This window comes from Rhineura floridana, chromosome 10, assembly GCF_030035675.1.
Source record: "Rhineura floridana isolate rRhiFlo1 chromosome 10, rRhiFlo1.hap2, whole genome shotgun sequence".
Taxonomy (NCBI): domain Eukaryota; kingdom Metazoa; phylum Chordata; class Lepidosauria; order Squamata; family Rhineuridae; genus Rhineura; species Rhineura floridana.
Window position 1 is genome coordinate 85,369,581 of NC_084489.1, and position 27,168 is coordinate 85,396,748.

A 27,168-nucleotide genomic window follows, 5' to 3' on the forward strand; every position below is an offset into this window, starting at 1 on the left:
CTACATGCAAAGCAGACGCTCTACCACCAAGCTATGTAAGGACAGCAAAGAAGGCAAAAGATAAACATAGGAAAAGATCACCAAAGCATGTTCTGGGCAGCAGGGAGGCTCAGCGGAAGAAAAGGCAGAGCAGCTTTGCATCTGGGGAAAAGAAGATTAGTGGACAGCTCTTATTGTAGCCTCAAGAAAGGTTACCTGATTAGGCAATTTTAATTGTGAGTTTTATTTACAGCACTGTCCTTTTGTGATGTGCACTTTCCCCAGACTTTCATAATGTGGGATCAAAGGGCAGTAAAAAAAAGGGCACGCTTCCTGGTTGAAAGGTTAAAGAAAAAGAAATAGATGGTTACTTTGAAACACAATTTGCAACAGACCACCCCTGGCCTTTTAAAGGACTTTGCACCTCTTTGGGCTTAAAACAGGAACATGATGCATCAGCATCAGGCCCGTGAACAAGTTGGCTGAATTATTTTGTAGTTGTTGTTATGTGCCTGTGAATTATTATTTATATTTATTTGTCACTGGAATGAATTTGAATGGAAAAGATGTGGTTGTTGAACACATGAAGCTGCCTCGTGACAGATCAGACCATTGGTCCAGCCACCTCTGCATCCATTGGTAGATCTGAGTGATTTCAGCAAGGGTTATTCCGACTTCTAACCGTTTAACAATCGCAGCAACAAAATGATCCTCTCCCCTAAAATACGCTGCTGAAATTAAGGCAGCGGGGTGGGACGTGTTAACCAGGAGCAGATTTTTGTGGGGAAGGGACTATAGCTTAGTGGTAGAGCATTTGTTTTACATGCAGAAGGTCCCAGGTTCAGTCACCCAGCATGTCCAGATAAGGCTGCAAGAGACCCTTGCCTGAAGAGCCACTGCCAATCAGTGTCGACAATACTGAGTTACATGGACCAATGCTCATGCTCAGTGTAAGGCAGCTTCCTAAGGACTGTAACCTCCATTCAGGTCTAATACTAGACTTATTCAGGCATTCTAACACCATATACCTATAATCATGCAAAGTGTGTGTGGGGGGTCATAGGGATGGGATGCACTAGCTCTGGACCCCTTCCTTGTCATGAAATGGAAGATGACTGCAGAAAGTGGGAAGTCTCCTGTACTTGTGTGGGCTCCTTGTGTGGATTTACAGGGTTCTCAGATTTTCAGGGAACTTCCACGAGTACAGAAGGTTTCCCATTTCCTACAAACAACCTCCTTGTGGAGGACAACAAACATTACGGGGTTGGGTGAGTATACTTGTCACTACAGGCTCCCCTTGCATGATTACTCTACCCAGCAGAGGGGGATCTTTTTCAACCTGAGGGCCACACTCCTTGTGGGAAACCTTCCAGGGGCCACATACCAGTGGTGGACAGGGCCTGGGAAAGAGTGTGCAGAGCAACAAATGTAAATCCAGTGGAGACTGGTGGTTTTCAGCACCTTGGACAGCTCCTTGGAAGTTCAGACAAAACCTCAGAGCGGATTCACTGCCCCATTGACATCAGAGACACCAGTTTCCACTGTGTAAATCTTATCTCTGCACAGTCTGCTACTTTCTACATACACTCACACACCCCTCTCTGTCCTCCGTCCAAGCAACCAAGAGGTGGCATGATGAGAGTTCAAGGAGGCATTTCCACCAGGGAAACGAGCTCAAGGGAGGTGGCAAGTGACACCAGTGAAAGGTGTGGCCTGGGGAGAAAGTGTGTGGCCACAGTGATATAACAGAATACTCACAAACACTCAAATTTCTAGCAGGGAGAGGGAGGCAATAGGCAGTCATGGAATGCTGCATGGCTGATGTAAGTGAAAAAATGGAAGTCTGGCTGACTGGTGAGGTCTTAGAAGGCGAAATAGCCAAGAACTCCAAAAGTCAAATGAGAAAAAGCTCCCACATTAATCCCTAGGAACAAAACAAACCATGTACTTTGGGGGAGCGATGTGAAGATATGATTTGCACATGATTTAGTATAAATAATCGGTTGTGTCTTTGGCAAACAGGGAGACTGAGAATGAAAGAAGCAAAGAAGCTAGGAGATGAATTCTATATTGACTTTGAAACAAACAGCCAAATCATCAGCTGTAACTCTTTAGTTATACGCAATACCCTGTTTGTAACTCGGCTGTTTTACTTGAACTAGCTCCCAAGAAATTCATTCCAGCTTAAAAACACAGCACATGCTTGTAAGATACGGAGCCAACTACCAGGACAGCATGACATGCATATTCCCCAGTGAAGGGCAGCGGTAATTAGATATGTCCTGCTTCAATTGTTTTCATGCAGTTCTTAATGAAGTTATATGGAAATAAAAGCCATCCTACTCAAATCACCAGACATGTGACTATTAACTGCCAACAGAGTTACATTTGGCAGTAGCCTTAAGTGTTCTAAAGTTCTGTGCGATTCCCTGAAAATAACTGCAGGAGCATGGGAAAAATACCTTCAAAAGTACTATGTACTATGATGATGTGCGTTAGTACCTTTTAAGTGGCTTTCAGTGCTGTAACCTTTGCAATGTTATTTCCTTCCAGGATCCAGTTTATTACTGACAGCTGCTCAGACCGCATGCTAATTTTGTCGATTAGCTGCTGTTTATTTCACACCCTCTAGCAGTTTTATTTTCATTTCTTGGCTGTGTTCTACATAACGGGACTTCTGTTTAAGGGCTGGACCGTGCATGTTATGGTGCAGCACTCCTTTCCTGGAATCTTTTGGGGCACATTTAAACAACACATACACCGGGGGAGGGGATGTCAGAGGGAAAAGCGTTAAAGTGAGGATGGAAAGGAGCAGGGGTCTGGGAGCAAGGCTCTTGCAGAGGGAGGAAAGCAGCGAGGGCACCGAGCAGTTCCCAAGGCAGGGGCGACGGGAGAAGCGCGCGGGCGGACGACGGCAGGAGCAGACGGGGAGCTCTCCAGAGATGACCACAAGGAGGAAGCAAAGTGTATGTGAGGGGAAGGGTTTAGGGGAGACACCGCGGGATGGGAGCGTTTGATGGCGAGCCCAGGTTCAGCGGGCGATTCGGAGGAGGGGAAGGCTGGCAGCGAAGATTTACAGAGAGCAAAAGGGCCGTCTGAGGGGCGACGCCCGCGAGGCAAAAAACAAATAAACGTGAGGGGAACCAAGGTGAAGGGCCACGGAAGCAGGAGGGGAGGCTTTCAGTGAAACACCGCTAGGGCAAAGATTGGCGTGGGGGGGAATCCGGAAAGGACGCCCCACTCACCTAAAAGCGCGCCGCACAAAAACCGCCGCCAGTACATGGGGTGCCGCTTCCTGGAACGACGACTCAAGAACTGCGGGGCGGGCCAGCGCAGGGCCCTGCCGCCGCCGCCGCCAGCAAACCCCGCCCCTCACACCGGGAGCTTGTCTACGTCATCGCTGCGGCTCCGCTACCACCCCGCCCTGCCTCGAGAGCCTCATGTCGCTGCATGATGACGTTAAAGAGTTGTGGATGGGGCAAAGTGCGGGCAAAAGGGATGAGGGGAAAGGATACCGTGTGAGTCTAGAGCGCCGAGTCACGTGAGCGAACTCTGCTGCGACCAGGCGAAGGCGGGGAATAAGGAGCAAACCATTGAGGGTGTAACGGGGGGAGGTCATCAGTAGGTCAAACCATTCGGGGAGGAAGAGGGACGCTGTAGTTTCTGGGAGCGCATGAAGGCAAGTCTGAACACCATGATGTGGATCGAGCTATTTGCATGTGGAAGGGGGGGGGAAAGAGCAATAGTTATAAGAGCTAAACCTTTGTGGGGGAAATGGGAAGTACTTGAGGTAGGGCCGAACCATGACGGAGGCAGGGGAGATCAGCAGGTCTAAGGGCCAAACCATATGTGGAGTGGAAGGGGGGGGGAAATGATATAGTCTTGCTTGACCTGCTTCTCCTATCGTGCCCTGTTTCTGCATTTTCCTTCCTCCTCCTTATATCTGGGCCTGGGTTGGGTTCTAATCCCTGCGCACACTTGCAAGGAGCCTGCCTTGTCTTGTCTGCAAATACTTCCATTCCTAGATGCAGGAGGAACCAGACTTGAAAGGGGAAATGCAGTCAGTGGCGGCAGGTGGCGCCATGTCAGCGGGGCAGTGGAATCTGCTCCAGGTTTTAGTCTGAATTTCCAAGGAGCTGCCCAAGGTGCCCCACTGATATGTAGTCACCAGTCACCGCTGGAAATGCTTCAAGGGGTTTGCATCAAGGCTGCAAGAAGAGAAAAAGATCTGGATGGCTAAGGCTTCAATCCAGCACTGTACAGGTCTACTCAGAAGTAAGCTCCATTGGGTCTCAGGTAGGTATGCATTGGATTGCAGCCTAAGAGCTTAAGAACTGCCTGTCTGGATCTGGCCAGTGTGCTTCCAGCTCAGTATGCTTCCTCCAGCGGTGGTCAGCCACATTATTTTGAAAAATCTCTCCCCCCCCCCCCCCAAAAAAAACATGGTTGTGATTAGGGTTGCCAGGTTCAGGGCCTGAGACTGATCCTGTATCTTTAGAAGAAGAGAAAGTCAGCCAAGTGCAGGTGTTCTTGCAACATAGTAATGAGAAAAACCACAAGGTGCAATTCTCCCTGCCCCCTGCACAACTTTTAAAGATACGAAGACCTCTTGGAGGCTGGGCCTGGCAACTAAGAGGTCTTCTGTATCTTTAAAAGTTGTGAAGGGGGAAGGGAGAATTGCACCTTGTGGTTTTTCCCATTAGAGTGTTGCAAGAACACCTGCACTTGGCTGATTCTCTCTTCTCCCAAAGATACAGGATCAGTGTCAGGACATGAACCTGGCAACCCTAGTTGTGATGGATGGCCAACAACCAGGGCCAGCACCAAAGGGCGGCCAGGTTGGGCCCAGGCTGAGGGCCCCTGCAGCCTAGAGGGAGCCCTGAAAGGGCCCTCCTTAGGGTGTGGGGGTACCACTCCCTTTCCACAATCTTTGCCCGGGGATACCCTGCTGCAGATCACAGAGACAGAGCTCCCAACTCCCCCTTACAGACTGTGTGTGCCCATGGCACCCGCCCGTTCCACCTACCTCTCCTCCTTTTCTGTGAGTGCCCTGCGTGCTGTGCACACAGCTGCCATCAACCAAGATAGCAGCAGAGGCTTCTCTAAGGGGTTGACGCCCCTACCACCATCTTGATTGATGGCAGGCATGTGCATGCATACAGCGTAGCATGCAATGTGTGCCATCAACAAAGACGGCGGCAGGGGTATCAGCACCTTAGAGGAAACCTCTGTTGCCATCTTGGTTGATGGGAGCAACCTGCACGCACCCAGCAATCAGGGCATTCACAGAAAGAGAGAAGAGGTAGATGGAGCAGTCCTGCATGGTCTGGGGGAGGGGCTGGGAGCAGGGGCCCCAGGGTAGGCTGGTGCCCAAGAGCCCAGTCACACCTGGTGCCGGCTCTGCCATCCACCATGGTTTGCCCTCATGCATCTGGTATTCAGAGGCTTGCTGATGTCAATTAGAGAGTCTCTATTTTTTATATCCTTGCTTTTAAAAAATAAATAAATAGAATCTCTGTATCCCAAGGCAATATACCTCTGAACATGGGGTACTTGTACAGCCCCTGACTATGGAAATCTTAGTGCAAGGCCTCTCCTTATCTACAGCCATAAACTAATACATTCAGGGAGCTGGTTTTAGCGCCTCTTTGCTCATGAGCCTGCCTGGATCTGGAGATCATCTACAGTGGGTTTTTTTTACTGGTTGGCTTTATGTCATGTAAATTATGTATTTCAAAACTTCATTTATTGTTACATTTTGCTTAGAGGCATCTTGCATATGCAACATGTAAACTTAATGAATACCCCAGTTCTTAACATGTTTACTTGGAAGCAAGTGCTAGTCATTCCACAAAGCTGATAGCCTGATCCTAGCCATGTTCACGTGGAAGTAAGGTCCACTGAGTCCCTCCTGCAGGCGGGGCTCTCACCCCGTGCATGTCTGTGTTCTGGCTGAGTATGCTTTTCTGAAGGAAAGAACGTGGGGAAGTGGGTAGAGCATCTCCTTTGCATTCAGAAAGCCCCAGGTTTGCTCCCTGTCTTCTCTGGTAGGGCTGGAAAAGACCCGTCCAAAACCCTGGCGAGCCGCTGGCCAGTCAGTGTAAACAATAATAAGCTGGATAGACCAGTGGTATGGCTTGGTATAAGTTGTGTTCCTATGAAGTGTTTGCTTGGGGGTATCTGGGCTCTGTCCGATGAAACATACCCCACATGTGCTCATGCGACTGCCTCATAATGTCTGTTCTGCATTTTCAAGGAATCGATTCTCCAGTGTGGCAGCACTTGACTCTCTGAAACTCCCTGCCGATTAATTAGGCAGGCACCGTTGTGGTATTATTTTAGGTGCCTGAAGTTTTTTTCCTGCCCACATGCAACTGTAACATGCAATGTTGACACGAAATCTTATTACGCGTATTTGTTTTAAAACTGCTAGTTTTATTTATACGTTGATACATTCTATGTCGCTGTGTTTGATTCTTGTCAGTACGTTTAATGAGTATTTTATATCGTCTTGCTACTTAGATTTTTTTTGTCTATTAAGTAATATATAAAACTTGTCAAATAAATTTTTTAAAAAATCTGTTTTCTTTCAGCTGATGCCGTAAAGAGCAGCTGTGCTCCTCAGGTCATGTTCCCTAAAGATCACTGCAGCCTTTGCTAATCCTAGGGGTGGCATCCTATGCCTGTATTTTGTTTGCTAGCTTTCCGTGGCTCTGTCTGAGATCAGAATGACAACTGTAATCAGGAGTTTCAGGTATAACTTCCAGATGTTTATTTAATAGGATCAATGTGTCTTGTTGTTGTCCTGGATCTAGCAGGGATACGGCCCTTTACATTGTGGTTCCTCCATTCTCGTACATATTCCATGGAAATGGGCTCCTGCTGGGAGGAAGGGCGGGATATAAATCAAATAACAAATAAATAAATGCATCACACTCATTTTCAGTTGATTCCCCCCACGGTAAGGCTCTAGTCTTACGCACACTTACTCCTCAGTAAGCCATACTGGGCACTGTGGAACTTGCATGCATAGCACTGGGCTTTATATTTACTTATCTTCCATTTGCAATGTACGTGAAACAGTAACAACAAAGGTAAAAGACACTGGACGAAGATTCCAGTGATGGCATGGCAAAGGGTTGACTGCAGAAAAAGGGAAGGACCGTATTGTGCCTGTTTTCCATGCAAAAGTCCTAGGTTCAGTCCCTGGCATCTCCAGATAGGGCCGAAAAAGTCTTCTATCTGAAACCTTGGAAAGCTGCTGCCAGTCAGTTAACAATACTGAGCTAGATGGGTCAATGGCCGACTTGGTAAATGGCAGCTCCCTATGATCCTGTGCTACAAATTTCATAAGTATGCACAGAGCCAGGCTAGCAAAGGTTCTTGTGGACTAGTAGACTTACTTAATGCTGAATCCTGTGCCTGCCTGCATGGGGAGGGGGGCACACGTGTGATGCACAACCCAACTTGGAAAAGCTTTGCAGAACGTTATGGGGAGAAATTTGAAAGCAGAGAGTGATGGCACTCCGTCTTCCTTGGGTACGGAGATCCGCGGGTCTGCCTCTAGTTTTTTGGGGGGTTGGTTTTACTATTATTGCTTCAGATTTTTAATGTATTTGTACCTTTTATTTTGTACGTCGCCCAGAGTGCCTGGATAACCAGCCAGATGGGCGACTAATAAATTTAATAATAATAATAATAATGAATGGGGGCCCCTTGAGATACTCTCTCAAGAGCCCTCAGAGTTGCACCGTGTGCTGCCATTGTCAGTCTTGCTCGCCAGGCTGAGCTGGAAACAAAGGCTTCTCCCCACTGAGCTATCCAGTTAGGAATTGTCTTGGCTTCCCTCATGGAGGAAGGCTGGGGGCTCCACATTGCCTTCAGGAAGTCCCAGTCCCCATCTCTGCTCAATATCCTGCACAGGTTGGCAGCGGAAAGCCATGCCAAGACTGAATCGGCTCAGTCCAGCAGGATCCTCCAGGCCCTCGCCAACAAAGAGCAGGTGCCAGTTAAAGCCGAAAGAAGTCTGGTTGTTCTTCGAAAGGAACTGCCCACTAATACCTTCATGTCACTTGCAACTCTGCCTTCCAAAACTTCCTCCATTGAGCGCTTCCCGTCCCCATTTGTGTTAAGAATGCAGCAAAGCTGCCTTACTCAGAGCTGGTGGTCCATCTACCTTAGTGTTGTCTACACTGTTGGGTTTCCGGTAGGGGTCTTTCCCAGCCCTGCCTGGAGATGCCAGGGATTGAACCCGGGACCTTCTGCATGCAAAGCAGATGCTCTATGGCTTTTTCCCTTTATGTATCAATAGGCCCTTTTTATGGGTTGGATATCTTGTCTTGGGTTGGATATTGGACTGGTAAAGTTGATTTATTCTTGGAGATCCAATTCCATCATCTCTGTCTAACGCAGTGATCTGTCCTATGTAGTTTCCATCCACAAACAGACCAGGGTCTTTGTTCCGCCCCCTGCATACAGCTGATCAACAGGTTCTGCAGAAACTTCTTACCAGAAGAGCCTTTCTAGATTTAAAGGCACCAAGCCTGATCCACGATTAGCTCCTTTCACTTTTAAAGTGCTGCACAGGTGTTCATCTGACTAATGCAGCCGTTCATTCGATCATGTTTGATTCCAGGATCAAAGGGCCCTTTTGGGAAAAAAGAGAGGTTGATGTTAGTTTTCCTCCATTGCATCAAACAAAATGTGACCCAGAGTGCATTCAGATAGGTGGGGAACTGGCTTCAAAGCCAGGATTAGCTCTTCAAAGTTGTCTCCTCCAAGGACTTTTAATATTCATGAATGGAACTCGACCCTCTTTCCTGTTGCCGAATCATAATCTTAAAGTGCCAGTCAGATTGAAGATTCTGTTCAAGTGTTTGAGAGCTGATGGAGACTGTCCCAGGCTGGGTATTAATTCATGTTAAGGTATGTGTGTGTGGGGGGGTACTTTTTTAAAAAATCTTATTTTAGTAAGCTTCATGACAACCCTGTGTGGTAGTTATAACTTCCCAAAGGTGAGCTTTGTTGCTGAGAGTAGGAGCTGAATATTGGCACAACTGTGTTGTACTCTTAATATCAGATTCTGTCCAGCCACAAATCACTGGCATATCTACTTGGAAATAAGCCCCACTGAGTTCAGTGGGACTTACTCCCATGTAAAGAGTACAGGGCTGCAGCCAAATTATCTATGTTTAGCATACTGGCATAATTTATTTATTTAAAATATTTCTCTCCCGTCCTTCTACCCTGCAATAGGGCACTCAGGGCGGCTTACAAAAATAAAATCAAACACGTACATAATAAAATGGTAAATAGTAAAATCACAAAAACATTAAAATAAATTAGAATACATAAAATACAATCAAAATGCATAAAATACTATACACACACACACACACATATATATATATATACATATATATAGGGGGTTGGTACTAAAGAGACTACAAACGTAAAATTTAACGTAGAAGGCATAAAATCAGTATCAGGCTCTACCTTCAGTCCCTTCATAATTAGAAGGGACAGAGAGCCCTGAAGCCTTCGCTTATGATCACTGCAAAACAATTCTCAGCCCCTCTCTCTCCTGCATCTGCCTTCTGAACTTCCCCTCTACAGAGTTGCATGGTCTGTATCCAGCGCCTAACTATGTTCTGTTCTGTGTAGTTGCATTTTTCTATATAATATTCCCCTGTGTATCGTGAAGCCCTTTTGGAGACAGATGGACCTTTGGGTCTGGATCTATGTTTGTTTGAATATCTTCTTGGATCAATATCTTGTCTTTGCACCTTTGTACAGCAGGGGAAGGTGGACGCTTAGAACCTTATTGGTTGCTCGGATTCTGACAAAGGATGGTGGGCCGGGTGGGCTTTTAGGTGCATAAATAGAATAAGAATAAGAATTTTATTTGTTAGACGCCTATCTGTCTGACTATACAGACACTCTAGGCGACTTACAACACAATTAAAATACTACAAACAATATACAATATATAACATCTCTGATAACACCACATCTCATATATACAACTGAAAGCTAATCTACCCCACGATAATAGGCCTGCCCGAAGAGCCAGGTCTTTAAAGCTCTCCGGAAACCTGTCAGAGAGGAAGCATGTCGGAGATCATACGGGAGAGAATTCCAGAGGGTGGGGGCCACCACCGAGAACGCCCTCTCCCTGGTCCGCACCAGCCTAGCTGTTTTGGCTGGAGGGACCGAGAGAAGGTCTGTGAGGCTGATCTTGTGAGGCGGCCTGATTGATGATACTGGAGGCGGTCCTTCAGATAAACTGGGCCGAAACCGTTTAGGGTTTTAACGGTCAACACCAACACCTTGAATTGAGCCCGGTAAACCACTGGTAACCAGTGTAGGTCTACTAACACGTGTTTGGGATCATGTGGCACGGAGTACTTAACTGTTGAAGACATGGAAAGAACAACATCAGAAGGTGCCTATACTGAGTCAGACACACTGGTCCATCTGGCTCAGTATTGTTTCCACTGACTGGCAGTGGCTCTCTTGTGTTTCAGGCAGGGGATTTCTGCCTGCAGATGCCAGGGATGGAACCTGGGGCCTTCTGCATGCAAGCCAGATGCTCTACTGCTGAGTTACAGCCCTTCCCGTATGCATCCTCAGTGTGCAGTTTTCTTGAACAGTTCAGTAGATCATGAGAGTTCTAGTTTTAAAAAAGAGAGAAAGAAAATATATAAGAAAGAATTAAGGATTTTGGGGCAAGGAATAGATGTTAGGTATCTATAGAAGAACTCATCAATCTCTTCTGCCTGGCTGATGCTTATTTTGATAAATATTTGCTTGTAAAGTTATCAATATTTATACGATCTTCTAACATTGCTTTTTACTATTTAATACTGTTTTGTAAGATACACATATGCATATATTGTAAGAGATATTTATATTGTAACTATAGAATGGCAATACATTTAAGAAAAAAATTAAGAAAACCAAAAAAGAGTAGAGTAGATAAAAGATGAATCACCCCTGTTCTGCAGTCATCTTTTCATTGGTGTGCAGCGGCTTTGCATTCTTTTCTGGCTTTCTACACACTCTCCAGCCTGCACTTGCAGTCTTAAGAGCTAGAAACTTGTTTTGTTTTAAAACGAAAGCTGAGATGTCAATTGAAGATGCTGAAATCCATGGCCAGTATAAATTTCAGACTCTGTATGGCGCTTTCTTTGATGCAAAGCCAAACATGCTATTTACCAAACCACACTGGGTTCTCCTTATAAAAATTGGGTTCTGTTTAGATTTTTTTTTTAAGCTGTTCTATAAAACAAAAAGAGTTTGTGTTTGTGGTACCTTTTTATACGGATCTCACAAGTGTTCAATTCTCTTTCAGGGTCTTGCCATTAAAGGCCCTCTTCAGACTCCTTCCCAGGCCTTGCGGTCTTCACACATCTGCCAGCCAGGCCAACTCCAACAGAACGTCCCTCGTTTGCATGTCGCGGCAGAAATACACCCGGCTCTATCCAGTGCTTCTAGTCAGGCCCGATGGCTCTACAATCCACATCCGTTACAAGGAGCCAAGGCAGATCCTTCAGGTTAGAGTCGCCCTTCTTCTTACTGATTTGATTTATAATCCCACTCTTCCCCATATGGTCCCAGGGTGGGTTGCACAGTAACAGAATAAAATATCAAATGGGGAAGGGCCATGGCTCCGTGGGTAGAACACCTGCTTTGCATGCAGAAGGTCCCAGGTTCAGTCCCTGGCATCTCCAGGTAGGGCTGGGAGACTCCCCCTGCCTGAAATCCTGGAGAGCTGCTGCCAGTCAGTGTAGACAATACTGAGCTAGAGGGACCAGTAGCCTGACTCTGTATAACGCAGCGTCCTATGTTCCTAAATGCAAAATATAAAACATTAACAATATGGAGGTAGCACTTCATACACAAAACAGCAACATCAAATTATTTCTTATGTGCCTTCAAGTCAACTACGACTTATGGTGATCTTATGAATCAGTGACCTCCAAGAGCATCTGTCATGAGCCACCCTGTTCAGATCTTGTAAGTTCAGGTCTGTGGCTTCCTTGATGGAATCAATCCATCTCTTGTTTGGCCTTCCTCTTTTTCTACTCCCTTCTGTTTTTCCCAGCATTATTGTCTTTTCTAGTGAATCATGTCTTCTCATTATGTGTCCAAAGTATGAGAACCTCAGTTTCATCTTTTCAGCTTCTAGTGATAGTTCTGGTTTAATTTGTTCTTGTTGTTATGTGCCTTCAAGTCGATTACAACTTATGGTGACCCTATGAATCAGGGACCTCCAATAGCATCTGTCGTGAACCACCCTGTTCAGATCTTGGAAGTTCAGGTCTGTGACTTCCTTTATGGAATCAATCTACAAGAATGAAAACCAGGAACTATGAAAGAATCTGCCAGTCATTTAACTGCTTACCAAATGTCGGGGCAAATCCAGTTTTTTTTGTTTGGAGAAAGGAAAGACCTTCCAGCTATCCAAGAGAGCCGCTTATATGTCCCCCTGAAATGTGTTCCAGAATTGCTGGACAAATAGTTCCTCTATTTGAGCCAAATACGTTGGATGCTCACCAAGGTGGTAAACAGGTGTCTTTACCATGCCACTTTAGACTGCAGGCTACTCCACACAAAAATAATTCCCAGCACATAGAAAATTAGCATGTCGGGAAATTCTGCACCCTAACCTTTCCCCCTGGCATGCTAGTTTTCTGTGTGCCGGCAATTATATTTGCATGGAGGAGCATTCAGTCATTTGAGCCCTCTCACCTGCATTCTCAACCATTCCTGTCAGGAGCCAGCTTCAGTTAATGCAGAATACTGGTCAGATTTTTAAAACCATGTTCAGCAATGCACTGAAGTGCACGTCTCAGGAAGGCTGTCCCTGTTGAATTTCTACAGCTGGTAAAAGGAACAAGACCTTGCTGATGGGGAAAACGGCAATCCCAGGGATGCTTACAGTTCTATAATTCTGTTTCCAGATGCCTGTAGACATCAACACCCTCCCTGAAGCAGAAAGAAAAGCTCGGTTGCGGAAGCGAGATGCCAGCAAGCTTAAACCCAAACTGGAGGTAACGTTTGAAGATGACTTCGAACTGGATGATTACAGAAAATTTTGGAAAAAGAAATGAGATTCTCCCCTCTCGCCACCCGAAGGTGGAAAATCAGTCAAAGCAGATACTTAACAATGTTGTTAAAAAGTCCACAAATAAAGAGGTTGTCAGTTTGTTTCCTGGCTTCTACGTGTTTGTTTTGTTTTGTCAGCTGGGAAGCCATAGTTAGCTGGGTGAAATTATGACTCCATCTGTCAGCCAGTGAAGGAAATCTTGGTTGATTAATAAAGGCTGCCTTTGATCCTATGCCTTTTCCTGGGAGTAAATCCCATTGAGCTCAGGGCTTGCTTCTGAGTAGACATGTATAGGGTTGTGTTTCTAATAGCATGAATTTGAATTGAATATGAGATATAGCTATGATTCAGAAGAAAAGATAGGATTTGCACAAATTGCACCAACCATCACCTTGGAAGAGGCATTTCCTTCTGCCTGGGAGAGAGGGGGGAAGCGTCTTCTCTGAGGTGGCTGCTGCTGTGTGTGGCTTTTGTAAATACAGGCCTTGAAAATCATTAATGGTGCAATCCTATGTATGTTTCCCAAGTTCTGCTGGGTTCAAAGGGGCTTATTCTCTAGGAAGTAAGTTTTGGATTCTAGCCTAAGATTCTCTTCAAGTCTGCTGCCCAATTAATTAGGGACATCTTAAAGGGCTTTTTAATGGATTAACCAATGAATCAATTAAGCATCACTATCAAGTTATATTTATTACTTTTTTATTATTGCACTTTGATATACCGCTTTTCGGCCTGAAGGCCCCCAAAGCAGTGAATGACATTAACTTTATAATAAAATATACAATAAAGTGCAACGAAATGCCATAAGTCCCAGGCTATGATCTGAAGCAGGGTTGCCAGGGCCTGAGAATGATTCTGTACCTTTAAGAGAAGAGAAAATTCAGCCAAGTGCAGGTGTTCTTGCAACACTGTAATGAGAAAAACCACAAAGTGGAATCCTCCCTTCCCCCTGCACAACTTTTAAAGATACAGAAGACCTCTTGGAGGCTGACAACCAAGAGGTCTTTTGTATCTTTAAAAGTTGAGCAGGGGGAAGGGAGAGTTCCACCTTGTGGTTTTTCCCATTACAGGGTTGCAAGTGCACTTGGCTGACTTTCTCTTCTCTTAAAGATACAGAATCATTCTCAGGCCCTGAGCCTGGCAACCCTACTATTATCATAATCAACAACAACATTTATATCCCACCTTTCCTCCAAGGAGCTCCAGGTGGTGTACACAGTTTTACGGTCTCCATTTTATCCTCACAACCCTGTGAGGTAGGTTAGGTTGAGAGGCAGTGAGTGGCCCAAGGTCACCCAGTGAGCTTCATGACTGAGTGGGGAATTGAACCCTGGTCTTTCAGGCCCCAGTACGACTCTAACCATTACACCACACTGGCTACCATGTTGGATATGTTCTGCCTCTACTGTCAGGCAGCACATCTCTTGCTGGGTATAACAAGTGGGGAGAGTGCTGTTGGCTCAAGTCCTGCTTTGGGGCTTCCCATTGGGGCATCTGGTTGGCCACTGTGAGAACAAGACGCTTGACTAGATAGGCCTTTTGGTCTGATGCAGCGGGCCTCTTGCTGATGTCCTTAATTCAGCCACCAAACTGCAAAGATCTACGCACTGACCACTTTTCTGACCACATAGTTAAACTATGGAACTCACTCCCACAAGATGTGGTGGCCACCAACTTGGATGTCTTTAAGAGAGGAATAAGCAAATTCATAAGAGGATAACACTATCAATGGCTGCTAGCCACGATGGCTATGTTCTGCCTCCATGGTCCGAGGCAGAATGCGGAGAGTGCTCTTGCACTCGGGTCCTGCTTAGGGGCTTTCTATAGGCATCAGGTTGGCCACTGTGAGAGCAGGATGCTGGACTAGATATTTATTTATTCAGTTTATATCCTGCCCTTCCTCCGGAAAAAGCCCAGGATAACAAACACATCAGTGATAAAGCATTTAAACACTTCTACAAAAACATTACCTCAACCAGCGATCTCAGGGTTGCCAGGAAAGGACTTTGGCCTGATCCAGACATGCATAGGATTTTGCTGTAAGGCACAGCTTTTGTGGAAAATGGGTGTGGGAGCTGAGAAGGAAGGGGGTGCCACCATAGATCACTAGGAATTTATATTAGAGCTGCTGGAGATTGCCTATTAAATATTATTGGGAAATTATATACTGCCCATTTACAAAGTAAATTAAGTTTATGGGTAGAATCAGAACAAATTTTGGCGCAAGAACAGGCAGGTTTTCGGGTAGGACGCTCGATTTATGATCAGGCCTTGGTACTACACCATTTGTGTGAAAAATATTCAACAAAATCTGGTGGTTCCTTGTATTCGGCATTTATAGATCTAAAAAATGCTTTTGATGCAATATCTAGAAATAAACTTTGGGAAAAACTGCACAATTCTAATATTGATGGTCGCTTGCTGGCCTTAATACGAGGACTTCATGAAAATACACACTTGCAGGTTAGATGTAGTAATAAAGGACATTTGACTAAACCTATACCAACCTTTAAGGGTGTAAAGCAAGGATGCATACTAGCACCAATACTGTTTAATATTTATATTAATGAAGTTGCTACAACTTTAGCTTCAGTTTCTTCTCACCCCCCAAGATTAATGGAAACTCCAAGATCTATCCTTATGTACGTGGATGACCTGGTATTATTTTCAAGAACCCCTATAGGCCTAAAGCGATTATTGGCTAACTTGGCGATAATATGTACAAAGGAACAACTCATAATAAATAATGAGAAATCAAAAATTATGATTTTTAGATCCAAGAGGAAAAGGTCAAGTCATCTCTGGCGACTCAATGGGCAGTTTATAGAACAAGTTCATGTGTTTAAATATTTGGGGATAACTTTTCAGTCTAATAAATCATGGCAGTCACATACAAAAATGCTAATAACGAACGCAAAGAGAACATCGAAAGCGATATTATCCTTTTTTTATAATAAAGGAGGCCAGCTCATACCAGCAGCTATTAAATTATTTGTAGCGAAAGTTATACCGCAGTTAATATTCGGTACTCAAATTAGCACATGTACAAATTTCACAGCGCTTGAGGTGGTTCAAAACACCTTTATAAGATCGATCTTAGCTGTCCCGTCTTGTGTACCAAACTGCATAATTAGACTAGAAACAGGATTGCCATCCATAGAATCTCGGATCTGGAGCTTAAGAATCTCATATTGGCTAAAGCTAGTTTTCAACCCGGTTGGATTAGCACCCCACACGTTAAAGGATAATTTTGAGTCACCGTGGAAAAAACTAATCTTAGAAAAAAATTTAACAATAGGTTTTTCACCAACAACAATATTAGCTATGGGTTATGAAAAGGCTAAACAGAGTATTCTTCAGAGAATTAGAGATATTGATTATCAGCATCAATTAATGCTAGTGAAAAAGACAAGATATAATAGTAAACCACTGACATCTATGGCTTATCTATCGAATCTCACGCAACCAAAAAGGCGAAGAGCTTTTACTCTAGCAAGATTTAATGTCCTGCCATCGGCTTTACTTGCTGGCAAATTCAATAAAGTCCCATATCAGGACAGAAAATGCCCATGTGATAAGGAGGAGGTCGAAACAGTTATCCATGCTTTATTATATTGCCCATTTTATTCTGATCTTAGACAGCAGATAATTATTCCCATTATAGATCAAATACCAGGTAGAAAGGATATTTTTTATGCAGATTTTCTACTGGATGATCACTCTCCTGATGTAACCGAAAAAGTTGCGGAATACTGCGATCTAGCCATTCGTCGCAGGAAACAATGTGTTGACAAAAGGGGTACTCAACCAGTAATTTTAACTTAAAAGAATCTTTTAAAAGTATTAATTAAAAAATAAATAAATAAACAAAGTGACTGGTGCTAGTTATAACAATTTTTTGATGTTGGATTTTGTTAAATGTATGTTGTAATACTGTATGTTTTTTATTGGTCAATGACCGCAATAAATTATCTTGGTATCTTGGAGATTGAATGAGCGTGAGAGCTTTGTCCATGTGATGCTCTAGGGGTGTGTCCATTTTACAGGTGAGAAGCTGAGCTAAACTGAATGTGGAATGTAGCTCAGAGAAATTATGGAACATGCCTTTTTTTAAAGACACCAACTTTGTGCTGTTAACTGCCTCTTGGATACAAAGACAGAATGGTGGGATAGAGAAATATCTTAAGTAAATAAATACGGCTGTGAATGGCTGTTGGTCATAACAGTAGAACTTCCATATTCAGAAGCAGTATACTTGTGACTTCCGGATGGTGAGGACAAGCCACGAGATGGGTCATGCCTTGTGGGGATGGGGCAGATTATGTGGGCAGGGGAAAGGTACACCTGTCCTTTCCCGGCAGCACACAAACCACTAGATGTGTGGTCAGCTGCCATGTCATAAGAACTAAGGAAGAGCCCTGCTGGCTGTGGTGGCCCCATGTCAGTGGAGTATTAGAATCTGCTCCGGGTTTTGAAAGCTCAGACTAAAACCCGGAGCGGATCCCACTGCCCCACTGCCATGGAGCCACCAGCCCGCCACTGCCTGCTGGATCAGGCCCAGCATCATGTACACCGCCCAGAGAGCCGTTAGGCTTAGGGCGGTATACAAATGAAATTAATTAATTAATTAATTAAATAAATAAATAAAATGTTCCCCCCTCCTATGCCCCTACTTTGCATCTGGTTACCCCTAGCCCCACCCTAAGAAACAATCCTGTTTCCCCTTACAGGGCTCCTGTGCCTTGCAGATGTGCAGGGCAGGCAGCATCCACGTAACCGAAGTTCCCCACGTCATGACATCCCCATGCCAAGGAGGGTAAGAGTGGTGGTTGTGGTAGGGAAACAGCTTTTAATCGCTTTATAATGCTTGCATCTGTCAAAAGCACAGGAGCCCCTGTGAGAGAAGGTGTGGGTGGAGTTGGCCACCCGCTCTCAGAAACGCTCCCAGAAACGTGCCTGCCGCTTCCCCCCCCCGTACACCCCTCCGGGCGTGCAAGGCAATGGTATCTCCCTAGGCTTGCGGAAGTTGCTGCCGGAAGTGGCGTGCTTGGGGCTTGCTGTGTGCAACACGTGGGAAGGCGCTACTGGAGGGTCCTGAAGAGTGAGGCGGAAGGGCCGGCAGCAAGAGCAGCCCTCCAAGACGGAATGGCTGGAGGTGGGCTTTAGCCCTGGGGTATGAGAAGGTCCAAGGAGGCATGGGCTGTGTGTGTGTCCCTATGTGCATCTCGCTCTTCCTCCCTGTCTATGTATCTGTGTGTGTCTGTACCCATCACTTGTGCAAGTCTACCCAGAAGCAAGCCCTAGTTCAGCGGGACTTACTCCCAGATCGGTGGAGGCTGGTGGCTCCAATGTTAGCAGGGCAGGGAATCTGCTCTGGGGTTTAGTCCCACCTTAAAAGCTTGGACTAAAATTTTAAGTTCGGACTAAAAACACGGAGAGGATTCACTGCCCCATTGACTTCTTGGACAGCTCCTTGAAAGTCGGCTAAAACCCAAACCGGATTCACTGCCTCACTGACATCGGAGTCACCAGTCTCCGGTGTCCCAGGGAGAGGGTCGTCGCCAGCGTCTCTAGATAGGGATGGGAGAGTCTCCCTGCCTGAAACCCTGCAGAACTGCTGCCAGTCAGTGTAGATAGTGCTGAGCTGGGTGGGCCAATGGTATCGCTCAGTATTGATTGATTTATTACATTTCTATCCCACCTGTCTTCCAAGGACCTCAAGGTGGTATTCTTGCTTCTTCCCTCCCCATTTTATCCTCGCAACAGCCCTGTAATGTAGGTTATGCTGAGAGACAGTGACTGGCGCAAGGTCACCCAGTGAGCTCCACGGGTGGGTGGGGATTCAAATTCTGGTTTCCCACATCCTAATCCAATACGTTAATCATTACACCACACTAGTTCTTCCTTTGTTCCTAAGTGAGGGTTGTCGTTAACTCTCCTATGTAGAGTAGACCAACTGAAATTAATGAACCAAAGTTAGTTATGTCAATCAACTTCAGTGGGTCTGCTCTGAGTAGGACAAGAGAAGAACACCATCCTGAGCATTTTATTATGCTGTTAGGCTGTAATTGTACATATATTGAGTTAATTGTACATATATTGAGTTGGGTGTTAGCCCTGTTGAACTTGGTGGGACTTAAATGTAAATGTACTGTCTTCAAGTCGATTCCGACTTATGGCGACCCTCTGAATAGGGTTTTCATGAGGCTGAGAGGCAGTGACTGGCCCAAGGTCACCCAGTGAGCTTCATAGCTATGTGGGGATTCGAACCCTGGTCTCCCAGGTCATAGTCCAGCACTTTAACCACTACACCACACTGGCTGTCTGGTGGGACTTACTTCTGAGTAGATATGCACAGGATTTCACTCAAATGCCTTGAATTGTGTGTGTGCATGCGTTTTTTCTTCTAGCCATGAGAAATCATACCCAGTGGATATTTTGTAATAATAAGCACAGTAGAAATAGGAAAGTGTTTTGCAAGTGAAGGTGGTAAACCTATGCGTTATTTCTTAGGCGTAAATCCTGATCAACACACTGGGACTTGCTTCTAAATAAAGATGCATAAGATCAGGCTGCCAAATTTATTATTATATAATTATTTTATAAATCAGCTATCCCCCAAACTGGAAAACGCTCCCATCAGCCTTAGCCAGCGCATCAAGGTTTCAGAAGCAGGACAGTGGGGTGCAAAGCTGCCAGGTTTTTTTTACTAAGCTGTCCAGAATGTTGTCATTTGAGCCAGGATGAAGAGACAGTGTGTGTAAGAACATAAGAACATAAGAAGAGCCTGCTGGATCAGGCCAGTGGCCCATCTAGTCCAGCATCCTGTTCTCACAGTGGCCAACCAGGTGCCTGGGGGAAGCCCGCAAGCAGGACCCGAGTGCAAGAACACTCTCCCCTCCTGAGGCTTCCGGCAACTGGTTTTCAGAAGCATGCTGCCTCTGACTAGGGTGGCAGAGCACAGCCATCATGGCTAGTAGCCATGTAGTGTATGTGGGGAATCGTGTATTTGGTGATTCTACTTTTGGAGTTGTTGACCAATTTTGTATGAGATTTGTTATTAAAAGATAATAGACTTCAGAGAGAGGGACTCTTGCTTGTACCCCGAAAAAAGTGTATTTGAAACAGCTGCTTCTCATCTGAGGAAAAAGGCACTGTGCATGCACTCAGAGACATTGTAACCTTCATTTTTAAATGGAACTACAGTAGGGCCTTGCTTTACAGCGCTTCGCTTTACAGCGTTCCACTAATACAGTGGTTGTCAATTGCAGAAAGGCCCTGCTCCTACGGCGCTTGTTCCGCTTTTAAGGCAGTTTTTGCTCATTGCATGCCATTTTTGTGTCATTTTCTTGCGACGCGCACCATTATCTTCAATGCATTCCGCTTTACAGCGGTTTTCGCTTTACAGCGGGGGTCCGGAACGTAGCCCGCTGTATGAGTGGGGCCCTACTGTAGTTCCTTTCAGAAAGGGAAGGCACAATATATGTGATCATATTTATAGGTTTTGCTGTTAGGGCTCTTTAGAAGAATTAGACTGTTATCTTTTCACTGCCTATTGAAGACCTTCCTCTTTCAACAAGCCTTTTAAGTTGAGACCTTATCGCAGTCTGCTTCTGTGCTGGAATTGCTTTTAAAGATGTTTTTAAACCTTTTTTTTAAGCAATATGTTTTTTAATCTTTTTTTAAAAAAAGTCTTCAAAGCTTTTAAAAATTGTTTTTAAAGTTTTGTTTTCTTTTGATGTATTTTAATGTCTGTTTTTATGATATTTTAAAGTGTTTTTAGTGCTTTTCTTTGCCACCCTGGACTCCTACTGGGAGGAAGGGTGGGATATAAATCAAATAAACAAACCAACAAACAAACAAATAAATAAATGGAAATGTTTGCTAACGACAGACGATTGCTCTTCCGTCAAGCTGGCTGTGCTACGTAGCTTGGTGCCATGCAGCTTGTGTTGGCTTTGCGTGACTGTGTGAGGTTTGGAATGTAAATTGTCTCAAGCTGTCAAAAGATGGGCTCTACATGTGTAAATTATTTTTGCTAGAGTAATATCAAGCCAAGTGTATAGATCAGGCATAGGGAGCCTGCGACTTGGGGGCCAAATGCAGCCCTCTGGGAGCTCTCAATCTGGCTGTTGGGATTCTCTCCAGCAATACCCCCTCACCAGTCCAGCTCTGCACCCACCTTGAGTATTTTTCTCTGGCTACAATGTTTCTTTGAACTCCAATGAGCCTTTTTGCTTGGCTGGATAGAGGAATGTGTGAGTGAATTAGCATTTGATGCTCCTCCCACTTTTGCCTCTGACCCCACCCACCACTGACACGCGCCCCCCAGAAGGTTGCCTGGAATGGAATGCGGCCCTTCAGCGGAGAAACATTCCCCACCCCTGTCGTTGATGTTTTGCAACTTAGAAATTAAAATTTCCTGGCCACATGGATGCAATAATAAGCCAAGTCACAATAACATTTTAAAAGCTCAACAGAGTCTTAGAATTAGAGCAGGTCTGAAACCTGTTACTCTCTTTGTTTTCTATATCCAGATGCCTGAAGATTGGAATCTGAGCTCCCTTTGAGGATTGGAGTACTACCTTTTATTTTTATTTTTATTTTTAAAAAAGAAGAACCTCTGATTGTTTCGTCTTCTCTCCTTCACCATGTTTGGCTCTTCCCGAAGTGGCGTGAGAGGAGGGCAGGACCAGTTCAACTGGGAAGATGTGAAGACGGATAAACAAAGAGAAAACTACCTGGGTATGGAGATGGCCCTTTACTGTCTTTTGACTGCTCAAGGCTTAGTTAGCTCTAACAGTCAGCTAGGCCCTGTGAGTCTATTTCAGAGAGTGAAGCAGGAAGCCCTGGGTTCAAATCTCACGTCCAGCCAGAGGCTCACTGGTGGTATTATGTAGGACAGTCTCTCTCTCCTCTCTTTTCTTCTATGAGATAATAACATTCAAGCCCACCGCTTGAAATATTGTAGCGAGGGGGGCTAAGTGGGGGGAAGAATCATTGCTGAACAGCCGGAATGTAAACACAGGCAGCCTGTATGTTTACAGTATTTAACTCTATCAAATACAAGTAAAATTTAACTTTGTGAAACAAGGGTGTTGTGCTGGGATGGGGAACCAGCAGCTCTCCAGATACTGTGGGTCGACAGTTTATTATATTTATAAAAGTATTTCTATACTGCCCTCTCGCAAAACATCAGGCTGGTGTGCAGCAACATAAAAACAGTGTAAAAGAATGCAAAATATGAATAAAATGGCTGGCTACTCAAGAGGCCTTTTGAACAACTGCTTTGGCCTGTTGGCATAAAAAAAAAATCTTCAAGAAACGCCTGAAAGTCAAAAGCGAGGAGACCTGTAGGATCTCTGTCAGAGGAGTGTTCCACAGTGTGGGACCAGCAACACTAGATTCCTGAGTTTGTATTTGTATGCCTGGTCATGGACGGCAAACAATAAAGTAAAGTAAAATGCCTGAGTTCTGGTTGAGGCCAGTCAGGCCTCTGTAACACAGGGGACAGTTCCCAGCACCAGTGGCAGCTCGTGGCTCCATGCTAGTGGGGCAGTGGAACCCACTCCAGGTTTTAGTCTGAACTTTCAAGAAGGTGTCAGATTCTACCGCCCCACTGACATGAAGCCGCCACTGTCCCAGCAGGTTCCCCATCTCTGTCAGGGAGGCCAAGGGTTGAACCTGGGACCTTCTGTCTGCAAAACTAATATTGAGCTTTGGTTTGTCCCATCATCTTGTCATAGGCTTCTTGCTTCTCACTCTCTCTGCTCCCACTCTGAAGTTTTTTTGTCTTTTTCCTTTTCATCGACAGGGAACTCTTTGATGGCCCCGGTAGGCCGATGGCAGAAAGGCAAAGATCTCACGTGGTATGCCAAGGGGAAGAAAGGCGATGCGCCCGTCTCCCGGGAGGATGAGCTGGCTGCTGTCCGGCGGGCAGAAGAGGAGGCCATGATGGCAGCCTTGTAAGTTTGACACACTGCCCGTCCAGCTGCGCTTGCTTTCCACAGGCGTAGCAGCACGCGTTGCAAATGAAATGCACGCCCATCACCAAATTGAGCAGAGCGGTTCCTCCTCCTGCCCCTGTGATCATGGAAGCTGAGAGATGAAAAGCAGATGAAGGGGTGGGTGAGGAATGAGGTTGGCCCTTCAGTCTGTTTCAGCTTTGGAAGCATGTTCAGAGTGACGTTTCCCTATGGAGCGGCAATAACCCCAGGGCGAGGTAAAGTGAGAGAGTCATTAAGAAAGCGAGCAATCTTGTGCTTGTGTTCACTCATACTTTCTAGTATGCCCCATGTTGCCTGAGAATATTGCTGGCCACAAACCCTCAAGGGGTTCTTCAAGATGGGCTTGAGGAGTTTAATTTTCTCGGGGGGGGGGTTGTGCCAAGAGTGAGAGCCAGTGTGGCGTAGTGGTTAAGGTGTTGGACTACGACCTGGGAGACCAGGGTTCGAATCCCCACATTATTATTATTATTATTATTATTAGAGAGCCAGTGTGGTGTAGTGGTTAGAGAGTGTTGGACTACGCCCTGGGAGACCAGGGTTCGAATCCCCACATTATTATTATTATTATTATTATTAGAGAGCCAGTGTGGTGTAGTGGTTAGAGAGTGTTGGACTACGACCTGGGAGACCAGGGTTCGAACCCCCACATTATTATTGTTATTATTGTTGTTATTATTATTATTATTATTAGAGAGCCAGTGTGGTGTAGTGGTTAGAGAGTGTTGGACTACGACCTGGGAGACCAGGGTTCGAATCCCCACATTATTATTATTATTATTATTATTAGAGAGCCAGTGTGGTGTAGTGGTTAGAGAGTGTTGGACTACGACCTGGGAGACCAGGGTTCGAATCCCCACATTATTATTATTATTATTATTATTAGAGAGCCAGTGTGGTGTAGTGGTTAAGGTGTTGGACTACGCCCTGGGAGACCAGGGTTCGAATCCCCACACAGCCGTGAAGCTCACTGGGTGACTTTGGGCCAGTCACTGCCTCTCAGCCTCAGAGGGAGGCTTGGTAAACCACCTCTGAATACCGCTTACCATGAAAACCCTATTCATAGGGTCGCCATAAGTTGGGATCGACTTGAAGGCAGCCCATTTCCATTTTTATTGTGCCAAGAAAGCAAACCTTGGCCTCTATCCAGAGTTATTACTGTGGATCAGTCGCCCAGTCTAAGGGGTGGGGAATCTGTGGCCCTGCCGGTGTTGTTGGACTCCAACTCCCATCAGCCTATCCAGCAGGGTCAGTGGTTAAGATTAGTGGGAATAGTAGACCAAAACCTCCAGGAGAGGCCACGGATTGCTCATTCCTGCTCGTAAGTGATCCACAAATGTTGGTTGCCAGGACTCTCCCCCTTTCCCACTGAGGAAGAGATTGAGGCAATGCTGAATTTCCAAAATGCTCCATGTTGTTTCCAAAACACAATGTGATTGTTGGGACTTTCCCAGCCACCTCTCTGGCTCCAATTTCAGGATAAATCTGGAGCTGATTACGCTTGCCAGAGGGTGGGGAGGAATGTTCACTATGGCAAGTGTGGCAAGTGAATTTGCGTGCCTTTGTCTTCGCTTGTGGGCCCCTTTACGAGTAACGCAACGGGAGATGTACAGGTCTGATCCAGGGGACTCAGTCCCCTGGGAAGTTCTGCCCAAGCCCTACTTGAAGGGACCACCAGCTCTTGAGTAGCCAAACTTCTTAGTTCATCTCTGCCAGGTTTTGTAACTCTCCTTTGTGGTGTTTCTTTACAGGGGTTATAAGAATGTGAAGAAGCAGCCAACAGGACTAAGCAAAGAGGTATCTATTTTAAAAATATTCTTTGTCAATATTTCTTTATACAGTTGTATATACATATTTGTAATATGCTTAATCCCAAAGCTCACAGCAAACACGTATTGAAACTAGGGCTGTTAACTAATTTATTTGTGTTAACTGATCACCTGGTCTTTAACTGAGTAATCAGTTAATGGACTGTAGCTCAGTAAAGGTGCTTATTTCTAAAACCTCAGCACATGCCTTTGAAGATAGTGAGGAGGGTACACATTTTAGAATATAATGCAGCAAGATATATACAACTTGTGTGTGTGTTTTGTGCCTTCAAGTCGATTACGACTTACGGCGACCCTATGAATCAGCGACTTCCAGTAGCATCTGTTATAAAGCACCCTGTTCAGATCTTGTTAAGTTCAGATCTGTGAGTTCCTTTATGGAATCAATCCATCTCTTGTTCGGTTTCCCTCTTTTTCTACTCCCTTCTGTTTTCCCCAGCATTATTGTCTTTTCTAGTGAATCATGTCTTCTCATTATGTGTCCAAAGTATGATAACCTCAGTTTCATCATAGAATCATAGAATAGTAGAGTTGGAAGGGGCCTATAAGGCTATCAAGTCCAACCCCCTGCTCAATGCAGGAATCCAAATCAAAGCATTCCCCACAGATGGCTGTCCAGCTGCCTCTTGAATGCCTCCAGTGTCGGAGAGCCCACTGCCTCTCTAGGTAATTGGTTCCACTGTCGTATGGCTCTAACAGTTAGGAAGTTTTTCCTGATGTCCAGTCGAAATCTGGCTTCCTGCAACTTGAGCCCATTATTCCGTGTCCTGCACTCTGGGACAACCGAGAAGAGATCCCGGCCCTCCTCTGTGTGACAACCTTTCATGTGCTTGAAGAGTGCTATCATATCTCCCCTCAGTCTTCCCATCGCCAGGCTAAACATGCCCAGTTCTTTCAGTCTCTCCTCATAGGGCTTTGTTTCCAGTCCCCTGATCATCCTTGTTGCCCTCCTGTGAACCTGGTCCAGTTTGTCTGCATCCTTCTTGAAGTGCGGAGACCAGAACTGAACGCAGTACTCAAGATGAGGCCTACCAGGGCCGATAGAGGGGAACTAGTACTGAATTTCCTGCCTCTGATACCTCCGAGCATGGGGCGAAGGTGGTTTGATCTCAACTTCCCCCTCCGACGGTTGGGGGCTGCCTGCCGGATCAAGTGTGGAAAACTGGAGAGCACTCAGTTGGGAAATGTCTGGTGAGCAAGGCTGAGTCCCAGGCGTGAGCTGTGTGGGCATGTCCAATGAACAGTGTCTGACAGTTCAGGTTGCACTTCCACAGGGGGAGCCAGGAACGGAGGGGGCTGAGCTGTCAGAAACACTATATTAGAAGCTCAACTGGAGTGCATACCGCAGATCAGAAAAGGTACCGCCAGGGCCAAGAAGATGCCAGCATGGTTAACGAGCAAAGTCAAGGAAGCTCTTAGAGGCAAAAAGTCTTCCTTCAAAAAATGGAAGTCTTGTCCAAATGAAGAAAATAAAAAAGAACACAAACTCTGGCAAAAGAAATGCAAGAAGACAATAAGGGATGCTAAAAAAGAATTTGAGGAGCACATTGCTAAGAACATAAAAACCAACAACAAAAAATTCTATAAATACATTCAAAGCAGGAGACCATCTAGGGAGACAATTGGACCCTTGGATGATAAGGGAGTCAAAGGTGTACTAAAGAACGATGATGAGATTGCAGAGAAGCTAAATGAATTCTTTGTATCTGTCTTCACAGTGGAAGATATAGGGCAGATCCCTGAACCTGAACTGACATTTGCAGGAAGGGATTCTGAGGAACTGAGACAAATAGTGGTAACAAGAGAGGAAGTTCTAAGCTTAATGGACAATATAAAAACTGACAAATCACCGGGCCCAGATGGCATCCACCCGAGAGTTCTCAAAGAACTCAAATGTGAAATTGCTGATCTGCTAACTAAAATATGTAACTTGTCCCTTGGGTCCTCCTCCGTGCCTGAGGACTGGAAAGTGGCAAATGTAACGCCAATCTTCAAAAAGGGATCCAGAGGGGATCCCGGAAATTACAGGCCAGTTAGCTTAACTTCTGTCCCTGGAAAACTGGTAGAAAGTATGATTAAAGCTAGATTAACTAAGCACATAGAAGAACAAGCCTTGCTGAAGCAGAGCCAGCATGGCTTCTGCAAGGGAAGGTCCTGTCTCAGTAACCTATTAGAATTCTTTGAGAGTGTCAACAAGCATATAGATAGAGGTGATCCAGTGGACATAGTGTACTTAGACTTTCAAAAA

At 45.3% G+C, this 27,168-nt stretch overlaps 3 protein-coding genes and 1 long non-coding RNA gene across 13 annotated transcripts in view; 2 read left to right on the top strand and 2 right to left on the bottom strand.

The window, feature by feature from the left end:
- The window catches only part of GUK1 (guanylate kinase 1), a 15,629-nt gene extending 12,018 nt beyond the window's left edge, over positions 1-3,611 (bottom strand). For 2 of the 4 annotated variants that reach the window (XM_061587976.1, XM_061587977.1), the window contains exon 1: positions 3,225-3,605. In XM_061587976.1, the coding sequence (XP_061443960.1) occupies positions 3,225-3,261 (37 nt within the window). In that variant the 5' untranslated portion in view covers positions 3,262-3,605. Of the gene's footprint in view, positions 1-2,481; positions 3,144-3,224 lie in introns of those variants that run through there. The other 2 variants (XM_061587979.1, XM_061587978.1) reach the window with 2 other exon arrangements.
- Positions 2,801-13,193, top strand: MRPL55 (mitochondrial ribosomal protein L55). Of its 5 annotated transcripts, none has more exons than XM_061587982.1 (4): positions 2,801-2,945; positions 6,573-6,733; positions 11,333-11,534; positions 12,945-13,193. In XM_061587982.1, exons 2-4 carry the CDS (start codon positions 6,708-6,710, stop codon positions 13,092-13,094), a joined length of 378 nt encoding a protein of 125 aa, XP_061443966.1. In that variant the 5' UTR covers positions 2,801-2,945; positions 6,573-6,707; the 3' UTR covers positions 13,095-13,193. The 5 variants fall into 5 exon arrangements, with proteins under 5 accessions (XP_061443966.1, XP_061443965.1, XP_061443964.1 ...); XM_061587981.1 differs by lacking the exon at positions 2,801-2,945 and adding an exon at positions 3,187-3,520; XM_061587980.1 differs by lacking the exon at positions 2,801-2,945 and adding an exon at positions 3,187-3,497.
- On the bottom strand, positions 6,754-17,890 carry LOC133365667 (uncharacterized). Its single transcript, XR_009758281.1, has 3 exons — positions 17,816-17,890; positions 8,489-8,626; positions 6,754-6,861 (listed from the first exon to the last, which is right to left on the bottom strand). It is a non-coding gene; the product is annotated as an uncharacterized LOC133365667 (long non-coding RNA).
- Positions 17,829-27,168, top strand: part of C10H1orf35 (chromosome 10 C1orf35 homolog) — an 18,630-nt gene continuing 9,290 nt past the window's right edge. Inside the window, exons 1-4 of one of the 3 annotated variants that reach the window (XM_061587975.1) lie at positions 17,829-17,903; positions 21,625-21,832; positions 22,902-23,052; positions 24,843-24,888. In XM_061587975.1, the coding sequence (XP_061443959.1) occupies positions 21,739-21,832; positions 22,902-23,052; positions 24,843-24,888 (291 nt within the window). In that variant the 5' untranslated portion in view covers positions 17,829-17,903; positions 21,625-21,738. Of the gene's footprint in view, positions 17,904-18,105; positions 18,261-21,624; positions 21,833-22,901; positions 23,053-24,842; positions 24,889-27,168 lie in introns of those variants that run through there. The other 2 variants (XM_061587973.1, XM_061587972.1) reach the window with 2 other exon arrangements.

What these genes read in the sequence shown, in the direction of transcription:
- MRPL55 (XM_061587982.1), top strand. Translation starts at nt 6,708, where the DNA reads ATGACAACTGTAATCAGGAGTTTCAG. An exon ending in ACTGTAATCAGGAGTTTCAG is followed by an intron (nt 6,734 to 11,332) that starts GTATAACTTCCA and finishes ATTCTCTTTCAG; the next exon opens with GGTCTTGCCATTAAAGGCCC. An exon ending in AGCCAAGGCAGATCCTTCAG is followed by an intron (nt 11,535 to 12,944) that starts GTTAGAGTCGCC and finishes TTCTGTTTCCAG; the next exon opens with ATGCCTGTAGACATCAACAC.